The 19,059-nt window shown below is 35.9% G+C and overlaps 1 protein-coding gene across 2 annotated transcripts in view; it reads right to left on the minus strand.

The window, feature by feature from the left end:
• Positions 1-18,635, minus strand: part of LOC104507590 (serine/threonine-protein phosphatase 2B catalytic subunit beta isoform) — a 22,024-nt gene extending 3,389 nt beyond the window's left edge. For both annotated transcript variants that reach the window (XM_010148920.1, XM_010148921.1), the window contains exons 1-9: positions 18,440-18,635; positions 16,420-16,544; positions 13,227-13,338; positions 12,137-12,282; positions 6,771-6,910; positions 6,598-6,675; positions 6,405-6,499; positions 4,713-4,838; positions 2,644-2,721 (exon numbers count right to left, since the gene is read on the minus strand). In XM_010148920.1, coding sequence (XP_010147222.1) covers positions 2,644-2,721; positions 4,713-4,838; positions 6,405-6,499; positions 6,598-6,675; positions 6,771-6,910; positions 12,137-12,282; positions 13,227-13,338; positions 16,420-16,544; positions 18,440-18,467 — 928 coding nt within the window. In that variant the 5' untranslated portion in view covers positions 18,468-18,635. The remainder of the gene's footprint in view (positions 1-2,643; positions 2,722-4,712; positions 4,839-6,404; positions 6,500-6,597; positions 6,676-6,770; positions 6,911-12,136; positions 12,283-13,226; positions 13,339-16,419; positions 16,545-18,439) is intronic.
• Positions 18,636-19,059: the final 424 nt, after the last annotated feature.

Genomic DNA, 19,059 nt, shown 5'->3' on the forward strand with positions numbered 1-19,059 from the left:
CCTACCCACACCTGTTTGGGAGCTACACTGCTGCAGAGCTCTAACGTGGAGGCTGAAAATGTTTTGGGTAGTGCTGGGTAGGTCCCTGCGCCTTAAAATGAGAAAGGCTGGTTTTGGGGTAGTTTTGGTGTTCGTTAGGCTTTTTGATGGTTTGCTTGGATGGGTTTGTTGGGTTTTTTTAACCACTGTCTTTCACTGCCTCAGCCCTCCACAAGCATTGCAGCCAAGCCAAAAGGCCAAACACGTTACTCGAGGCTGCAGCACTGAATCCTGGTTAGTTGAGAGAAGAGACAGTAAGGTGGCATCCAGAAGAGGATCTTGATTACACCCTAATTTATAGGAGATGTGACAAAGAACTCTCGCATCTCCACTCCCAATGCCTGCACAAGAAACGAATTCTGAAACGCTCATACCCATTATGTTCCAAAGAAGCCACATAACCTTTGGAAACATGTCTATAATCTAATGCATTCCCCAGTATTAGAAACATTCTCTGAAAGTGACAAATTTATACTGAGAGCAAATTGATTATTAGGCAAGTAATGGTCAGAAGAATTTTTCTGCACAGAATTATCTACTCTGGAATTTCTGAAAAACAGCCAATAGGCTGTGAATTGGTACGCTGCTGTATCTAGCCATCTTCAAAATTGTACATACAATCAAAAAGTACCTTTTTGACATCTCAGTTGAAGGAAACTAAAAGTACTATACAAACCAGGTTTTGGAACACTGTATAAACACATTCCATGCACAATCTCAAAAAAGGCTCACAATAAAATTATTAAAGAGCAAGACAGACAACTGAACGCTCCCTACACATGCAGGACCAAAGATAAAATTTTAGCAATAGGAAAAGAATGAAATTCTACAAAAAAGGAATGGAAGAAAGGAGGAAAAAAAAAATCATGCACAGAAAGACAGATGTCTTGGAATATGACTTCTGATAACAAAATACACAAGCCTTTATAAACATCCCATCAAAATGGGTGATAATCAAATGCTACATATGTCTCTCAGCAGAAAGGTAACTTCTGCATTAGTACGTATAGTGCCAGGTTCCATGAAGTCATATTTCAAAACATTCCTACCCTGTCTGGTCTGTACCTTTTTTATTGCCATATATGAGTCGCTCTTCAGATGGAGAGTCCAGAAAAAAAGGAAGTGAACGATGGAGAAAAAGGTGAGTGAGACAAATAAAATCTTTAACTTGGCAGTGGTAATAAAGAAGGAATGGAGAAGAAATGTGAAAAAATAAAATGGAAAACTGCAACATTTAAAAATGCATTCATCGAACAAGAAGTGGAATTGTTGAGTGTATTTTAAAAGTTGATGATAAACAAGTGAAAGCTTGAAAGTCAACAGTTAAAAAAAAAAATCCATTCACATAGAAAGATAAAGCGTAGACAGTACCTAGGAGGCATTAAGAGACGCATCAAGCAAAGAAATTGTTAAAGGAGACAGAAGAATAAAATAATTCAAATTAGGAAACTGCAACTATTGTACTAAAGACAGGGCATAAGCAATCAACTGATGACTGCACTTATGCTGGACAACCTAAATCCTAACGTCTGGGAATACCACCACGCCCTACCCTGCAAACACTCGGTGTAATTGCTTTATGCTCAGTTTAGTAGAATTACATGAATGGAAAACATATGTTAACTGTTTGCAGGATCACATCTGAGACTAAGTGTTCATATTTCTGGCAACAAGCTAACTTGGCAGCAAAGTTCAAGTGGCTCATAACCAACGCATCCCCATCTAAAACACACAGCTGCCTAGCACAACACTGTTCTGCCACTGACTTTGAACACTGGAGTGAGCAAACATTAAGACTAGGGTCATGTCTCTAGTATCTTTATAAATGACCTTTAGCACTCCTCAAATGCTGCTAAAATTTCCCTCCTCCTCCCCCATCATCAAACAATCCACCAAATCAGTTCTGTTACTGGATAAAATGAAGCAAGTCTGAGAAACTTTTAGGTGTGACATTAAATGCTACTGTAAACAACCAACAAACCAAGGTGTGACATGCTAGGTCTTCATGTTAATGTCACTTCTTAATCATCATGCTACAAACACCTCCTTAATCTACTGCATCTCAGTTGACAAGACAAAAAGATGTAATTCATTACATAAATACACATTATACAACGTACATATAAAAGTTATCCTAACTTTTATGCTTTAAACTCAAACACCAAGACTTAAACTTGTATTTCATACTTTCTGTATAGTACTTTGCCTTAGGAAATATTATATCTGACTTTCACTTATATCAACTCTTTATTGAAGAGCAATCATTAAGAAATTTAGGAACTTTTACTTTTGCTAATATTTAAAGTAAATTATGTTTAGTATGTTTCAAACTTAAAATGCCAAGAAATTCTGAGAGTTTTCTGCAAAAAGTTGCAGTTTTAAATAGAAATCAGATATGAATATTTGCAAAGGATACTATTACTGCTTCATAATAAAACCAAAACCATAGTTCCCTTCTCACCCCTCCCAAAGTGTCATTATCTAAACAAAAACTCAAAGGCGATTTTCTTCAAATTCCAGGTAGTATTACACCCGTCTAAGTTAATTACTGTTTCACAAGTTATTACTCTTAAAAATATTAATGTATCTTAAGGTAACCCCTACCGTCAAATTGATCTTCTCCCTCTGTCATCAGTTCATCATCAGAGCAAATGCTCAAAACGTTCACCAACATTTCTGTTACTGTATAGGAAAAAATAAATCTGAATTTGTCCCCCATAGAATTTATACATTTCCATGCAGACAAGATATAACCAGTCACCAGCAACTACAGTGAATGAGCTTCCTGGATCATGGCCATTGCTCAGTAATCTCGTTTCAAAACTATGTGGTTTTCTTGATGTGCGATGTCACAGAATTTAAAAAGCCCAGAAAAATAAGCAGCTAAAAATTATACCACCTAACAATCAAAGAACACAGCACAGCTTTCTCTCCTATCTTACAAGAAGTTCTTTCAGATAAGAATTCTCTTCTTGTATATGGGTATTTTTACATTAGGATAAGTATTTGAACTAGACTTCATTCAAAAATTTACTTAAATATGAAAACATTTTGACTGCTCAAATCTAGGTTTAAAATGAGAAAGCTATTGCACTCCTGGCACCTGCAGGCATGTAGCAGAAGCACTGAAGCAGAAAAATACTATGGTACAAATGTGATGCATATTACATCTCTTTGCAAACTACCCTTAAAAATACCAGCATAGTGGATACATAAACTTGTCTCAAAAAGTTTGTATTTTCTTTTCCAAGAGTCTCCCTATTCTGCCACTCAATCTTGCCCACATATATCAGACTCTTCCTTAAAACCAAAACTATTCCAGAAGTTCAGTCAGATGGTTAAAAACCCTGCAAACTGCTGTCTACATATATTCATGACTAACCCATACAACCCCTGCGTTACCTGCTGTGCTATTCTTCTCCATTCTTGAGAAAGAGTTACTCTCTACTTCCATGAAAAAAAGCCCAAATTATTCTCATTTTGATCTGTTCAATGCAGACCAGACAATATTGACAATTTATCCTTCATCAAAAATGGAAGCATGTATTTGTCCAAAGGCAAGACAAACTACAACAGCCATGATTAAAGCAGCCTTAAGCATACAGCGGGCCAATGAGCAATTTATTTAACAGTGCTTGCTGTCTCATTACCAGCATCATAGCAAAAGCAAAATACAACAGTGTTAACATTCTCAACAGCGAAGGTTATCTATTGCATCGTCACGTACGAGATATAAACAAAAATCTCCTCTCAAATGCCAGATCCCTCTGTTTAAAAGCAACAAAATAGCTGAGTGGGTTGACCACACTAAAAAGTGTCCAACTTACTTGGTTTTAACTGCTCGTTAAAGAAAATATAAACAAATCTAGAAAGCGAGGCTTATATAAATATATCATCTCAATAATGCTTTTCAAAGAACTTTAAAGAGCTTTCCAGATTTCTTTTATAAAATGGAAAGATTTTCAGCAGACCCAAACAGTTCTAACCTCATTGTTTTTTAACTGTACACTATGTGGAGCCCCAGTGTCCTAGATTCAGAGTTATCAACTCGGGGGGGGGGAGACAGGGACGACCCCAATCTGTGCTGAATTATCTTTTTTTTTTTTTTCCCAAGAAAAATTAAACTGAAGAAGTTAACTTTAATGAAGGTCAATGTGTTATATCTATACAGAAAAGTTAAAACATCACGTGAACGTCTCAAGGTAGTTTACACATATAAATATACAGGATTAATAATGTAGATAACCCAGCATTTTGTAGAATATAAGCAATTTTCATATTAATTTCAAATTCAGTTCAGAGGTACTGCTTAACGATGCAGGTATAGATCCTCAATGAAAATTATATTTTCTGTTAAAACCTCTGCTTAGACGCAGTTTTAACTATCTTGACTGAAACAGGCAAAGAAATCAACCAAAACCTGTAGAACAAGTTGTATTTCAGTCTATCCTTTCTCAGAAATGGCATTTTTACATGCCAAACGCCACCCCTGCAAATCAGTTAAACAACTTTACCAAATATGCTACCTGATAAAGACAAATACAGATAACCATTTTCACAAAAAATATGCAATTAATCTCTCATTGGTAAATAAGGTGGGTTTTTTTAAATCTTTCTAACATCAATCTGGGAAAAACAGGAAAGAAATTCATTGATGTGTAAGTTTTGCCTACCTTTTTCTCCAACAAATGGCAAAGACCATGTGAAAACATCCATAAAGTTTGGTAGCCAGTAAGGATGAGGAGAACAATTGAACTGACGAATATTCATCACATTGTTTTCATATTTTAATACAGCAGCTAAAATAAAATTCAGAATTTTGAAAACGCTGTTTAAAACTTGTGAGCATCACAAACGTAAAGTCACAGGTTTGGTTTTTTTACACTTTGGTGTATATTACACTTTGGACAAAATAATCCCCGATACTCCATTCTTCTTCACAGTATTTACCAGACAGATTTCTAATGGAGAACTTTGGATTTTCATTGCGTATGTTGCAATTTAAGGAATTGTTACATGTCAATATAGTTCTGTACTACCCTATTATAGGTCTCTAGGTCTACTATAGATCTCTATTATAATGAACAAAGATTTTAAAAGGTCCTGAAAAGGACAAGGCTATATCCAGAATCAAGTTTTATTCACGTGTCTTCCCACATTGTAATCCTGGAGTAAAACAATAGAAATCCAGAAGAGGGAGAAGGGGAAGCACAGAGGAACAGAAGCATTCTAAAGCTAAATAAGCATTGATTGCATTTTTCTATACTTAGGCTTGCATTACACTGGGAATAGCTGATGTGAAAAATAATTCTTAAAAAGCAATATCCACAGAGATGGTGAAAAAAAATGTAAAAAGCCAGTTGAAGCTATTTTTATTTCTCCTTTAATTTACAATCAGTGCAAGTAACAACAGCTCATCTTTTCCTTCATACAGTTAATCACCCTACATAAACGGTTCTTTGGAGGTGGTTGGAAAAAAATGCATTGTATTACACAGAAGAGAGGTCTTGGTTTCAAAGGAACACTATTTGAACATTTGGAGATCTTTCATTCACCACACACTTGAAATGCCATCCTTTAATGTCATATTGAGTATCAGCAGGCTGTATTTTTAATAATTTGTTCCTGAACTTTGTTCTCATCTAAGCTTTTCTCTGTCATTCTGTCTTGTGAATCTTTTTCCACGCTATTAAGCATGCTTCTCCTGTGCCACTTCATCTTAAGCAGAGGATGGACAAAAAAAAAATAATTCCTTCTGTTTCACACCTCCCTAATAAGATTTCCAATGGTGATCCGTACATGCTCTTTCTTGATTCCCCACACATGGCCAATGCGGCCTGTACCACCACAAAACACACACTTTCCATGTCTTATTTGCTCCTCAGTGACCACCTATTTATAAGCACGGTGGGTTCTGGTTTTCTCCATGAAGGTACCTACTGCAACTCACATTCTTGGAGTGCAGCCACACATAATTTGACTCTCAGGTGCCATGACACAAACTACCTTATGCACAGGCTGCTGATCAATGCTTCCTCCCTTCCTTCATAAGTTCACAAACTCCAGACAACCAGAGGAGTGAAAACTCACAGCACAAGAAAGCCTTGCCCGACTGGAAAACACCAGGCGATACATTCATAAGCACTAAACAGCAACAACTTTTAGAAGGGCAACGTTTGTCCACACTTGTGCTTCAAGGTACTCTTATAGGAGGTTGTCATTTATGTCATGTGCCTTTCTTCATAATAAAACTTCTATTAATAGGGTTTTTTTGTCCTTTAATTTCTTACCCGGCAAAAACCTGTTGATATTAGATTACTTATCTAGTAAGACATTTTTATTTCATATTAGTAACAAGTTCTTACCTTTGTTATTGTAGACATCCAGGTAATTAGGTGCTGAAAAAATTGTTATTAATGATGGGAACCCTGTGGTTTGACTTTTCCTGTACATTCTATAACTGCAAAACCAAACAGATTATTTTACATCTTACAGCAATAAGCAATTAATTTTTATTTTACACCGTGAATAATTTCTTGAAGGACACAAAGTACTCACCCTGCATCTTGTGCTTCATGCGCTCTAATGATTGACAACAAATTATTATTTTGCAAAAATTCACAAACTGCTGGATAGCTGTGAAATGAAAACAACTATGAGTAAAAGAAATTATCTTAAAACAGGCAGCAAGAGTCAGCATTTACACGTGAAAAAGTTCACAGCACACTCACCTATAAAAGTACGAGCATCCTCTGACTGTATTGTGACTAAAATGCTCTTGGGAATTTTCATTTCCAAAATCTTCTGAAGGGTCTGACCACAATAAGTCACACATTGGTCCAAATGCTGGAGGCTCTTTGAATCTATCTAACTGTTCAAGAAAAGGCAACAGCACAAAGACTCTTTGAATATTAAATCGGTAAATTTTACACGTTTGTTAAACTACATATCCATCAATACCAAGCGTTTTTAGAATAAATCCCAACCATATCAAAGAGAAGTAGTTTCTGTATATTTTTTTCCTCTCCTCCTCATGAAATAAGGCAGAGGGCATGCCAAAAGAACCAAACCTGTTAAGAGCAATAAGATTTATTAGTTGTAAAAAGAAGAGAGAGCAATTCCAGACTGATGGATATGTGTAATACAAGGTCAAGTTACAGACAAGGAACAAAATGGTCCTTTTTCATGCACATGCCATATCTACCAATCTGGAGACACTACCAGGAATTAGCAAAGAGAAACAGTACAGAAAACAGGAATGATAAAAGAAAAGCATGATTAATTAGCACAGACTAAAAGAGACTAAATATACCATATAATAAAAGAAAAAAAAACCCCACCCAACCAAAAAAAGCCCTGAACCACCCTTCTCCATAATGGATTGTTTAACAATGTAATGAAGACGTGACTGCTTAGCGATCTTAGACTTCTTTCACACAGGTTTTATTTCTCAGCTCTAGCCCTGGTGTAATGGGCCATAAGCATTTTGGGAGACGTCTGTCTTTGTTTTCTCTTCTCTAGCTGCTTCTTTACAGATTTCCACTTGGAAACAACCTGCTTCAGCAGCCTGCAACTTTCCTAGTAACCACGGTGAAAAGGGGCAGAGGCAAGAAGGACAGCGCAGTTGTTAAGGTAAAAGGAGAACACCCTGCTTAAGTAAGTAACGGTCAATTAATCTCTGATGTCCCAGAAATGAAATTAGATATCCCAGTTTCAATGTAAAGTTTATTTGATCTCTATGTAGCTGGAGTTTGTTCACAAGATGATTTTATCCAAGAAATGTAGGAACAGTTCTTTGATGGACAGTGCATTTATCTCACTTTACCTCCCATACCAAAGATGATGAGTTTGATGGTACTAGAGAACACTTAACTCTTCATGACAGGTTCGAAGGGAGGTTTGGTGAGCACCTGGTGAATTTGAGTCTAACGGTCCATAGGAATCCATTCAAATATGGAACCAGCAGTAGTGCCAAGCTCACTCATGCCCTGGAAAATCAGAGCTCCCGAGGCTGCCACCTGTAACATAAGTGGAGAGGTCCAGATCTTTACAAATTCCTGCCAGATAATGGCAAGGCAGGTATTAACTGAAGTTGTTGTTGGAATTTAATCAATATTAAAAATCCAGTGGTTTAACATTTCCCACACTGGATGATAAACCCGATATGGAATATTTCTTCCAGATTGAAGAAGTCAGTCCATCAACTTCTGCAAGTACCTGAATTTCTGTAGATTAAACCATCAAGTTTCTAAACCTCCAGCAGTAAATTTGGGTCCAGAAGCTAACAGAAGCATTCACACAAGGAAGATTCAACTGTTTGCCGACTGACGTTTCCTGCAACACAGAAGGCTGAAAGTCCAGAAAGCATTTCTAAGAAATGTTCTTGAGTTATTATTCAAGAACTTTCCTTATGACTTTGGCCAAAGGGATAGAAACGTAATAAATAAAAATTTTTGGTTGCTGCAAGCAAGACACCTCTCTCCCAAATGATTTTCTCCTAACACTGCAACGATAACATAGCCATTTCTTGAAGCAAGGAGGTCTGTTTGTGAAAAAATAAATATACTTACATACACACCAAACCAGTGTTTCCTTCACTAGACAGCCTACCAACTGGCATGGTACTCAAGACATCTCAAAATTTAAGGAAATGTCACTGTAAGCTACTCAACCCAGACTGCACATATCAAATCAGAATAATTAACTTACAGGTTTCTCTACATGGGGACAGCAAGAGTTAACAAAGGACAAGAGTCAATTCAAAACACTTGTTACTGATGAACTATTTCTGAATATGTTGTGGCTACAGCAAAACAGAATCTCAATACAAATTAGCTTCACATATTTCTAAACGTGAATAAGGTAACCAGCAAAGAGGAGTTTATTCAAGAATGAGAATCACTACACCTGATGCTAAAACAGTACCTAAAAAAATCGGCGGTATATTTTTCAATACATACCATAAAAGATATTTAAATCAGCATTAATTTCTAGGTCCTGTGCAGTCAGAGCTACTAAACTGAAGTGCATTAACACTCCACGTGGCTGTTCAAATTCAGGAGAAGCAAAACCTTGTAGGTGGATTAAGATACAGCAAATTAAAACTACTTTACATTTGTAGCAAAAGACCCTCACAAAGTTTCACATACTTGAATACACAGACACAAGTTTTAATTAATCTGTCCTAATTTTCCTGAGAATTACCACACAGTAAATCCCTAAAAACAATGTGAAGGCCAGTGAAGAGTATCAGTCACCTTACATACTACTAAAGAAAAGGGAATTTCAGCAGACCACAGATAGGAAACAAAGTATTCCTCCCAGTAGTGCCCCCATAGATTTGAAGGCACTTTGCTGATCAAGCCTCAGTATCACCAAGAACTAAACAAAAGAATGACCATCTGTTGTAAATGAGGAAGAAAATTCTGTCTGTCCTCTTTAAATTACACATCCCTGTAATCTTATTTGGACATTTCCCTCTTTATAAATCACAATTTCTGGACTTTTGTTTCAGCAAAAGTCTTGGCAGTGTAACTGAAATGCAATAAACAGCATCTCTAAGTAGATGGACATGAGTCTGAAACAGCCACTTTTACCAACACAATCAGAATATTTGTGTAAATGAAGCTCAGAGAATAAAAATTGGACTAGTGAGATTTTCACAAACTTCCCTTTTCCCAGAAATAAGAAGCACTTGCAGCAATATTTCTGGTTAGGCTTTACTGTCATAGCTGTCCTCTACTGGAAATTAGTTTATGCCAGCAAAACCAACTATTTAATTTGTGTAGTTTAATCACCTTCCTGAATGTCAATAATACTGACAGAAGTCTTCATACAGAAGAAATTGCACCTGCACAGAATTTTTCTTTTTTCTTAGATGATGGCTATACTGTTTATAGACCTGTGATTTCCCTTCTTACACTAGATGCCTACACGTTTGCAGAAACGACCTCTTCTTAGTAAGAACTTCTGCTAACAAACCAGAAGGCTTGCAATATTATACAGTTGTCTCAACTGTTTACAGAAATAATTTCACACACCACACTTCTACAAGTATATGCTGTTGTTAGAAAGAGCATTTCACGTCACCCATTTAATTTAATTTAAATACATTTACATCATCAGTGCATGCCAAGGTCTAATGCAGCTATTGAAGCTGCTGCCAACCCATGTAAAGTGCCTTTTCCAAGTTACCATGTGATTCTCAAAAAAACAAAAAAGGCCCAAAACCCAGTTTTAATAACACTGCCCTATAGTTATAAATGTGGCTTTCATCAGAAGCAATACACAATGCAGATTTGTACATATGTATAAACATAAAAGCTTATATTTCATCCTAACGTAGCCTTGAGTATTATAGAAGCACAAATGAAAATAGAGGCCAAGATGACAAGATTACCTTTTAATTAAACTGACTTGACACTTTGAGACATGATTAGCTGCAAGACTGAGACTAAAAGAAAAATGAATCATAATCTTATTACAACAGTGGCTTTCCAAAATGTTTTTCTAGACTGTGCTTCCTTTGCAATACTGTCCAAAAAGCTCTGACCATGTTTCATTTCAGCTGTAATGTGAGAAATGTTATGGCCTTGGGAGAATGGCACCATTTACTTGCTTTGCTTTCCTACTTCTCCTCTCTGCACAATGCATAGATTTCTGCACACATTAGTATTTGCTCCAAAAATGCAATGTGCCTCAGTACATTTTCCCACTTACACTACTGAGCTTGTAGTAGCTCAGTAACGGCTCCTCTCTGTTTCTACCATTTTCTTCTCCTCTCACATCATTCTGCTTAGCAGTGTAATACCTGTAAGTGAAATAAGCTGACATTCCAACCTCTGAAATGGCCCAGTCAGTACAAAAAAACCCTGATGAATTCAGAAATGAGATTCAGCTGGTCAGCAGCCTATAAATCTGAGGAGAGGGAGAGGTAAAAAAGAAAAATGGAGCACAAGTAATGGAGAAAATTCCAAGAAAATGAGAAATACAATAAATGAAAATAAAAAACAAAATGGGCCACCAATATTTATATACTATAAAACCAAATTAGGGACACACTTTTTCCTTCTCTCTGATACTTAGATCTGAAAAACCAGCACAAGATCTTTTTTGAAATAGGTCCCCACATACTTTTCTCTGTATGTGGACAAACATTTTTATTCTCCCATCCTTAATACCAAAGCTTTCTTAGAACTATCCATTTATATTTAAAGGTAAAATCAGCTACACTTAAGCTGTTACTAATCGTATCAGGAATGGTTTTGATTTCCAAATGAAGCAGTCATGCTCAGTTAACTAAAACAAGCGAAAAAGGAGTACACACAGAAAGCAATTGAGTTTGAAAATTCTCATCTGATACAACCTTCACCTGACATCAGCAGGCTGAAACCAAGTTACTACAAACAGACACCTCATGTCATCACAATCTTCCCTTTAAATTGCACATGACTATTTAGTGTTCCCATTGTGTACTATTTAAAACTTGTTTTCATTCTTCTTTCCAATATACTCGGCACATTTACGACAGTGAGGCACTCCACAGCTGTTATTCAAATGCCTACCAGATCTGCCATTTTAAATAGCAATCTGAATTTCTATTAAATACTTCAATTTCACACGCTTTCAAAATCAAAACCCACATCATCAAGAAAGTTAAAAAACCCCAGTTTTTAAAGAAATACAAGAGTAACTGAAATGTGATGTTAACTTGTGAGAGTTTTGTCCTGAAAGCCATGCTAATATTCTAGCTTTTACCCAGAAATAAATATAAAGCACAATTTTGACTGGATATGAATCTCTTTACCGTGTATTACCTGTCTCTGGAAACCATGTGGAGTTTTTAGGGGGTTTTGTGTGTATGTTTTGTAACAGCCCCAGCTGTCCCAATGAGGTCTACTAATTGAAAATTACTAGATAATCCAAGAGTTTTTAATTATGATACTGCTTAGCCTACATTTCAGTTCCTGATTTACACTTCCCAAAGAGACAAGAACAGAAAACAATTTACTGACAATTTCACAAACATGACTTTGTATAGCATCAGAGCATACAGCATCTGTATTTCCACTTATTTTCAAGCACACAAAATACTCACTCTCCTAATGTCATCTAGTGTATTAATTTCTGGTGAAAGTCCACCATGAACACAAAGAAACTGTTGATTTAAAAGAGCAGCAAGAGGGAGACAATCAAAAGCTTCCATACAAGCATCATAGACTCTTTCTGAGTACTTTATTTTACCTGCAAGAAAGAAAATATAAAAGATTATGAAATCCATATTAGATGGAAGAAGTAATCTAGTGGATCACAATCATAAGAGCCAATCTCAAAGTGCATGCCTAAAAAAACCCAAAGCAATGAACAGGTTTTGGTTTAAACAAGCATTTCCAAATACCACAAAAGCAAGCACATTTCTAAGACATATTCTCTTCCAGAACTAAACTTCTTTCATTTCTTCTTCTTCTATCTCAAGTGTGTAAAAAACTATTCTTGGTTTTGGGGTTTTTTTGGTTGTGCGTGTTTGTGGGGTTTTTTGTTTGGTTGGTTTTGTTTGTTTGTTTGTTTTAATCACAGAATAATTTTGCATTTTACAATCATACAGCATACTTCAGTGTAATATACCACTGAGACGTTTCTGATTTCTCAATTTACAGCAAAAAGCTAAGAACTGCTTATAGATTACATTTAGATCACTTTTACCTACATCAAAGAGGGTTTTACCAGGGCAAATGATCCATTTATCACTGGATCAATACTTGCACAAGCCTGCAAACAGTAGAACAGCTTACATCACCAAAAGAGTTACCTTACTAGTACAGTTGAAATCAATTCCCCAAATGGAAAAATTACTCGGCAGTAGGGTTTTTTACTAGCTCTGCAATACTGCTCAGCAAGCTACTTCACATTCCCAGTTATAGCCAAGACAGCAAAATAACCCTCTTGTGTCCAGAATTTTAAAATCAGGATTGATAGATCAAAATTTATCCCATAATCTATCTTCACAGATAGCAGTCTGTACTCCAATGCACACTTAACTGCAAGCAATTCTACAGAAGTCAGTGGGGCCTCCAAATGTTTGCATGACCTTAATTAAACTAACAGACAAACATCTCTCAAGCAAAATGACAGACCACAGATCAGCAGGTTGGAAGTAAGCTAACTATACATTACTAGACACTACTTACATTCTTGCTTAAAGGTAAAATACTCTGTTAGGTGTCTGCATTCATGGTTGCCCCTCAAAAGAAATAATGTGCTTGGGTAGAGAATTTTCAGGACCCATAAGTACAGCACACACTGTTGAAAAACAAAGATACCCAGTAAAATACACTATAGGAACTTTAAAAATTATTAATGAGAAACATTGAGTAAGAATGTTAACAGCTTCAAAAGCACGTACAGCCTAATGTGCAACTTTACAACACAGCACTACTTCCCCGAGTCCAGTTCTCAACATGAGTTATGCAAATTACTTATTGTTTTTCTTAAGAACAGCCACACAATGCTGAAAAAATATTTATATTTACTGGACAGTTAATAATAAAATAATATCAGCAGAATTATACTGCAGAACATTTTCATCGAGACAAATAATGTATGTGTTTGTGCCTAAAATCTGATTTTACAGTATGAGTCTAAAAACTGGCATTAAAAGGAAAGCAGATATTTATTAAGCAGATATAAAGAGATTTTAAAAAAAAATCACAAAAATATTTACATTAAAGTCAGCTACATCACTTGGAGACTTTTTAAACTAAGAATGGACAGAGTAAACCACTTCCCCCCTCCCAAAAGCTGGTTGTTTAATATTTAGTGTTCAAGCAGCAAATTCAAAGAGTCATACTAAGTTTCCATGTATCATTATTGCCACATCAGCAGTGAACAGAGTCGAGGACAGAGCTCCAGAACACGCAGAATTTCTTCACTTCAGAGTCTGTTACCACCCAGCAGTCTTGAGTGCCCAAAATGTATTTCTTAAATTTCAAATCTGATTCTTGTATTTTTAACAGAGCACAGGATTCTCAAAAACCCAGAAGTTTTGGACTACACTGAAGTCACCTGCAAGTTGTTATTATTATTCTTATTGTTCTTAATCAATATGAGTACCCTGAAGCTATCATTCTTCAAAGTAATTCTGTGTAGAACAGCAAGCACATGAAGGAAGGAAGAAAACAAAGGAACTTTTAAAAAACACAGCAAACACGGAGAAATACATCAAAGACTTCTATTGTGTCAGCTAATTACTGACATTTTCTTAATTCTTAGTAAAAATATGAAAAATCATTTTCCTAATGATACCACTTGCTTTCCAATGTTTCTGTAACTCTAAAATATCCTGGCATGTTGCAAAGTCCCCAGACTCTTCAAAACTATTTCCCAGCAGAGAGCATAATCAGTTTCTTACAAAATAACTGCTTAGCATCAAACGAATACATGAACTAATTTGGCAAATTCTACAGTTGTGAATGGTTTTAGCTAAGTCTGTTTGTATGAAAAATTTATGCAAGCTGGCAATCCTAAAGACAGGTAATAGAAAAGCAGCAAAACACTTTCCTTTCAGTAAAAGGATACCACATTTGATTGAACTGCTAAGATTTACACATTCTCAAGCATGCTACCTATTAAGTATAGAAAGAATGTTTGGGTTGGGTTTTTTTTTTAAGCTTTCCTGTACTAGCGTATTTATTTTTTATTATTAATTACAGACAGACAAATGTCAGAGTTCCCTATATCCACTTACTTCCAGTACAGGAAAGAAGAGTCTGCACATGCTTTGTGAAGGACTCCATCTTGATTCCCAGCTGTTTGTTGTATACAATCACTGTTTGTACATTTTTAGAACACTTAACCTTCACTTTTTTGAGAGAAGTCAAATATTTTACCAAACATTTTGAATCACTAAGAAAGATTTTAAAGTAACCACATACTAAAACTCCTGGAGGTCAACTTAAACATCCTAAATGTTAATTAAGGCAAAACTTAAGTAGGAATTTTTTTTTTAATGTTAATGTTGAGAACAAGTGGCTGATTTTCATGTACTACTACTCTTCTTTCTCAACAGGACCACAAAGCACAGCCCCACCTCCATGCACTTGCAGCAATTCAGCTTCATTCAGATAATCTGCCATGTACTTCACTGATGTTCCAACAGCCACTCAGAGCAGAAGAGAGCAGATTATCTCAATGAAGAAAGACAAGCCTTTTAAGAACTCTGAAGTGGTTTTCAAGAGTATATTTAGCATATCTTCACATATTCATCAAGTATATTTAGCATGCCAAATATTACATTAAAATTAAAATCATATGAGGAAAAAAAAGAGCCCATTCTTATGAATATATTCAAGAACATCTATTGTTTGAAAGTTTTCCTAAGTGTAATTAATGGTCAGAAAGCTTTCACACCAGTTTTGATATATTAACATACATCGCTGCCACGTAAATGTGCTTTTCAAGGACAGTTACATTATTTGTACTCATCAAGAACAGGCCATGATGAACGAATTATTAAATAGAGAATGCCTATTGAAATTTTTCCTTATAAATGACTTTGAGGCAATCACTCTTGCTGCATCTCCTCTTTGCCTACCATCCCTAACAACCCCAAAAGGCACTGCGCATGCCCATCACAGTGTATACTCACACATGTTATGAGAACAGCATAATGTTAATATAGAAATGAAGTATCATACAAAGAGTATGCCACGCTATTAGATTTGATCTATGAAAAGATCCCAAGCTGAGGCACTTCCCTAGCTGTCTCCAGAAGAATAATTAACTTCAAACTCATAGCTCTGAAAGTAACTGATATGAATAAATGAGTATTTCTGGAAAGCAGCATACTTAATAAACATGCTGAAAATTAAAAATTATTTGAATTCAAAATACCTGAAAAATTAATGGCAGAAACACAGGTCATCCATAGGGAATATCTGTAATCGCCCTCAGAATTTTAGTAAAGAAAAACATTAATAATTATTAAAAACCATTTTAGTACGTAAGTTAAATGATCTACTTTATAAACAGCTAGAATAAATAAAAAGACCTTCCAGTCATGACTCACCTGTTCTCCAAAACCATACAAACACACCTTCCTGCATTTTACCAGAGAAGCAGAATTATGTATAACAATGCTACAGAATTCAACTTTTTAAAAACTAACTAAACCAAAAGGAGGAAAAATGAGTAAGTGTGGTGATTTCAACAGGACAGTCCAAAGAGCTGGTCAATATCCTCCTGTCAACAGGCCAAAGAGGAGAAAGCACAGCAAGGCAGAGCACATTCACATGTTAAAGCAGACCTAAAATTTCATTTGAAAACCTCCACGAAAGCGTGCTTTTAGAAAAATTCAGGACAAAACAGATTAATATATTCAGTTACCTCTATACTAAAATAACCTCTGTCTACATAGTCACCGAGGAAGAGGTATCTTGTGTTAGCAGGTGATCCTCCCACTTCAAACAGCTTCATTAGATCAAAGAACTGGCCATGAATATCACCACACACTGCAAGCAAAAATTTTGTTCAAATTAATTTAAAAACATCTAACAGAAAAGTCACTAAGTTATAGTTAACAGCCACAATGTAGGTCTACTAAGAGGAAAGGCAGGTATAAAGCAGGAATAACCAGATGGTTTTGAAGCTTCTTCCCTTGCTTTTCATTGAGATGCTGTCCTCACTACCTGTGAGAACACTGATGACAGCCCTGTTTGAGTCTAGCAGATTGTGGAAGATTTTTCAAACACAGTTAATGTACTGAGCATTGAGGCCTTGAAAGTTGTCAGCAGCTCTTTACACTCCTCCCCAGCCCCTTCAGTATCTTTGCAAATTCTCCTCGGTACGTGTGTTTTGAAAACGCCTGCTGCTTTGCAACAATTTGCTCTGTCCTTTTGCTTCTGACTCAGGCTAACATATCTTTTAATATCATCCTATCTTCTCTTTGCTCAGTTACTTTTCTCCTTCAAATAATCATGTTCACTATTTCAACAGTGTATTTTTCTTGTGTTTTTAGAATATGAGACAGGACGAGACCAGTGGTCAGCAACCTAAGGCAGAAGTGCCAAAGACAGCAGATGGGAAGACTTGGAAGAGCATACAGAAAAGCCAGGCCATTAAAAAAAAAACTTAAAAAATGTACAGAAGAGACAGCTGCTCCTAAGTCCTCATTCCCACAGGAGTTCCCAGCTCAATGGAAGCCAGGAGCTGCCTTCTCGCTTCTGCATGAGGTATTGCTGATATCAATTAACAGGAATTTGAGAGACTATGCCTTCCGTTGATGCAAAATGTCACTTGCTGACTGATGAACAGCATCTTCTAACGCTAGTTTATCAGTAAATTGGTTTTGGGGAAAAAAAATTTCTAATTTTGGAAAGAAAGATTGGATATGGCACACAAGACTTTAAAGGTTTTTATTCCCTTTGAGCAGATCATTTGTCAACGTGATCTACAAAATATTAGACTAAATTGAGCATGTCTTCTTTTATGTCTCTTATCCTAAGATTTCCACTCAAACACTGCAAGAACTTTCCTTCTTTTTCAGCTGCCAGTATACCAGCAGCTCTAGGTAACTACCTGAATAAATGAAAATACAAAAATTCTAAGCATACAGACAACACTGTAGTTTGGAGCTTTATCTACAGCTTCAGAAAGACTCCGACTTCAGACAGTCAGTTAGTGGTTTCCACTATTTCAATCATTCTTTATTTTTTAAAATGTCAGTAATAATGATGTACTGTTCAAACGTTTTCATTTCATATCACTCGATACTAACAAATTAAAGCAAGCTGATGCCCTAAAAGAAGCTTTTCAGACACTGATCTTATGTAAGTCCATTTAGAAGAAAACATATTCAAATGAAAGAAAATCTGATTTGAACACAAAAATCAAATCTACTTTCATTATCATAAGTAACAGATATAGAATGTAAACTGTTCTTAATAAGTCTGGATTGTTTATAAATAAAAGCAGTAAAGATCAGCAATTCCACCCTTCTCCAGGTCAAACAGATCTAGAATTAGTCTAACAATGAAAATACTCCAACAAACCCTAAAAGTCAGTTTTGTATTACAGTGGAGCTGGTCCCAGTGAGTTAAAGATACTAAAACAATCTTTCAACACTTTCCAGTGCTTAACAGCATTTAACTACTTTCCATTTTGTCATTTTAATACCAATCATACTGGGTTTTTTTCCAATAGGTTTAACACCTTCATTTTGCAAAATAATGTACAGCATATTTTTTCAGACCATTTGAGTACTGTGAAGCAAATGCAGGTGTGAAGGATAATACAGTAAGATTATACAGAAATTTTGTTTTAGCAATTTTTAAGATAAACTCTACTACTGAAAAAATCTGGATTTTTTTCAAATTTAATTATGAGTGAAATTACCTAGAGATATTACCTGTAATTGGAGCTTCGACTTCTATCATAGTTTTTTCCCTCCTTAATATTGCAGCACCCTCATTGATGATTCTAAGTGCAATTTCTTCATCCACTCGACCTTCTTTTATCAAATGGTTCTTCAAAATGTCAACCCTTGGTCTTCCATCTGTGTCAAACACTTCTTCAGATGTCAACCGATGCGTTGGTGGAAAAGGGACAGCTAAAATGTAAAAAGAAGAAACAGCAGTCGCGACAATGCTATTTTAAAAATATATTCCATCTAGGATTGGAACTATTGTGGAATAGCTGCTGCAAGAGGTGGCAAATTTGTCTTTCATTGAACCCATTTGATGACATGATTAAAAACTGGATGGAACAGTGCTATAGGCACGTGTATTTAAAAAACTAACATCAATAATGTGTAAGTTCACAGAAAACGTAAACTAGAGTCAGAAGTCACAATAGTATGTACAGCATTTGGAAGAGTCAAACTGCTTTTGCAAAGAAACATAATCTCTCTCAAATATACTGGCATTTTCTGAAGGACTCCGCAAGTATTGTGGAATAAAAGGAGATAATAGCCAGCACCTGGGAAGGAAGAAGGTCACTGGAGAAGCTCCACCAGAATCTGTACTATTT

This window comes from Eurypyga helias, unplaced genomic scaffold (genome assembly GCF_000690775.1).
Source record: "Eurypyga helias isolate BGI_N326 unplaced genomic scaffold, ASM69077v1 scaffold14243, whole genome shotgun sequence".
Taxonomy (NCBI): Eukaryota; Metazoa; Chordata; class Aves; order Eurypygiformes; family Eurypygidae; genus Eurypyga; species Eurypyga helias.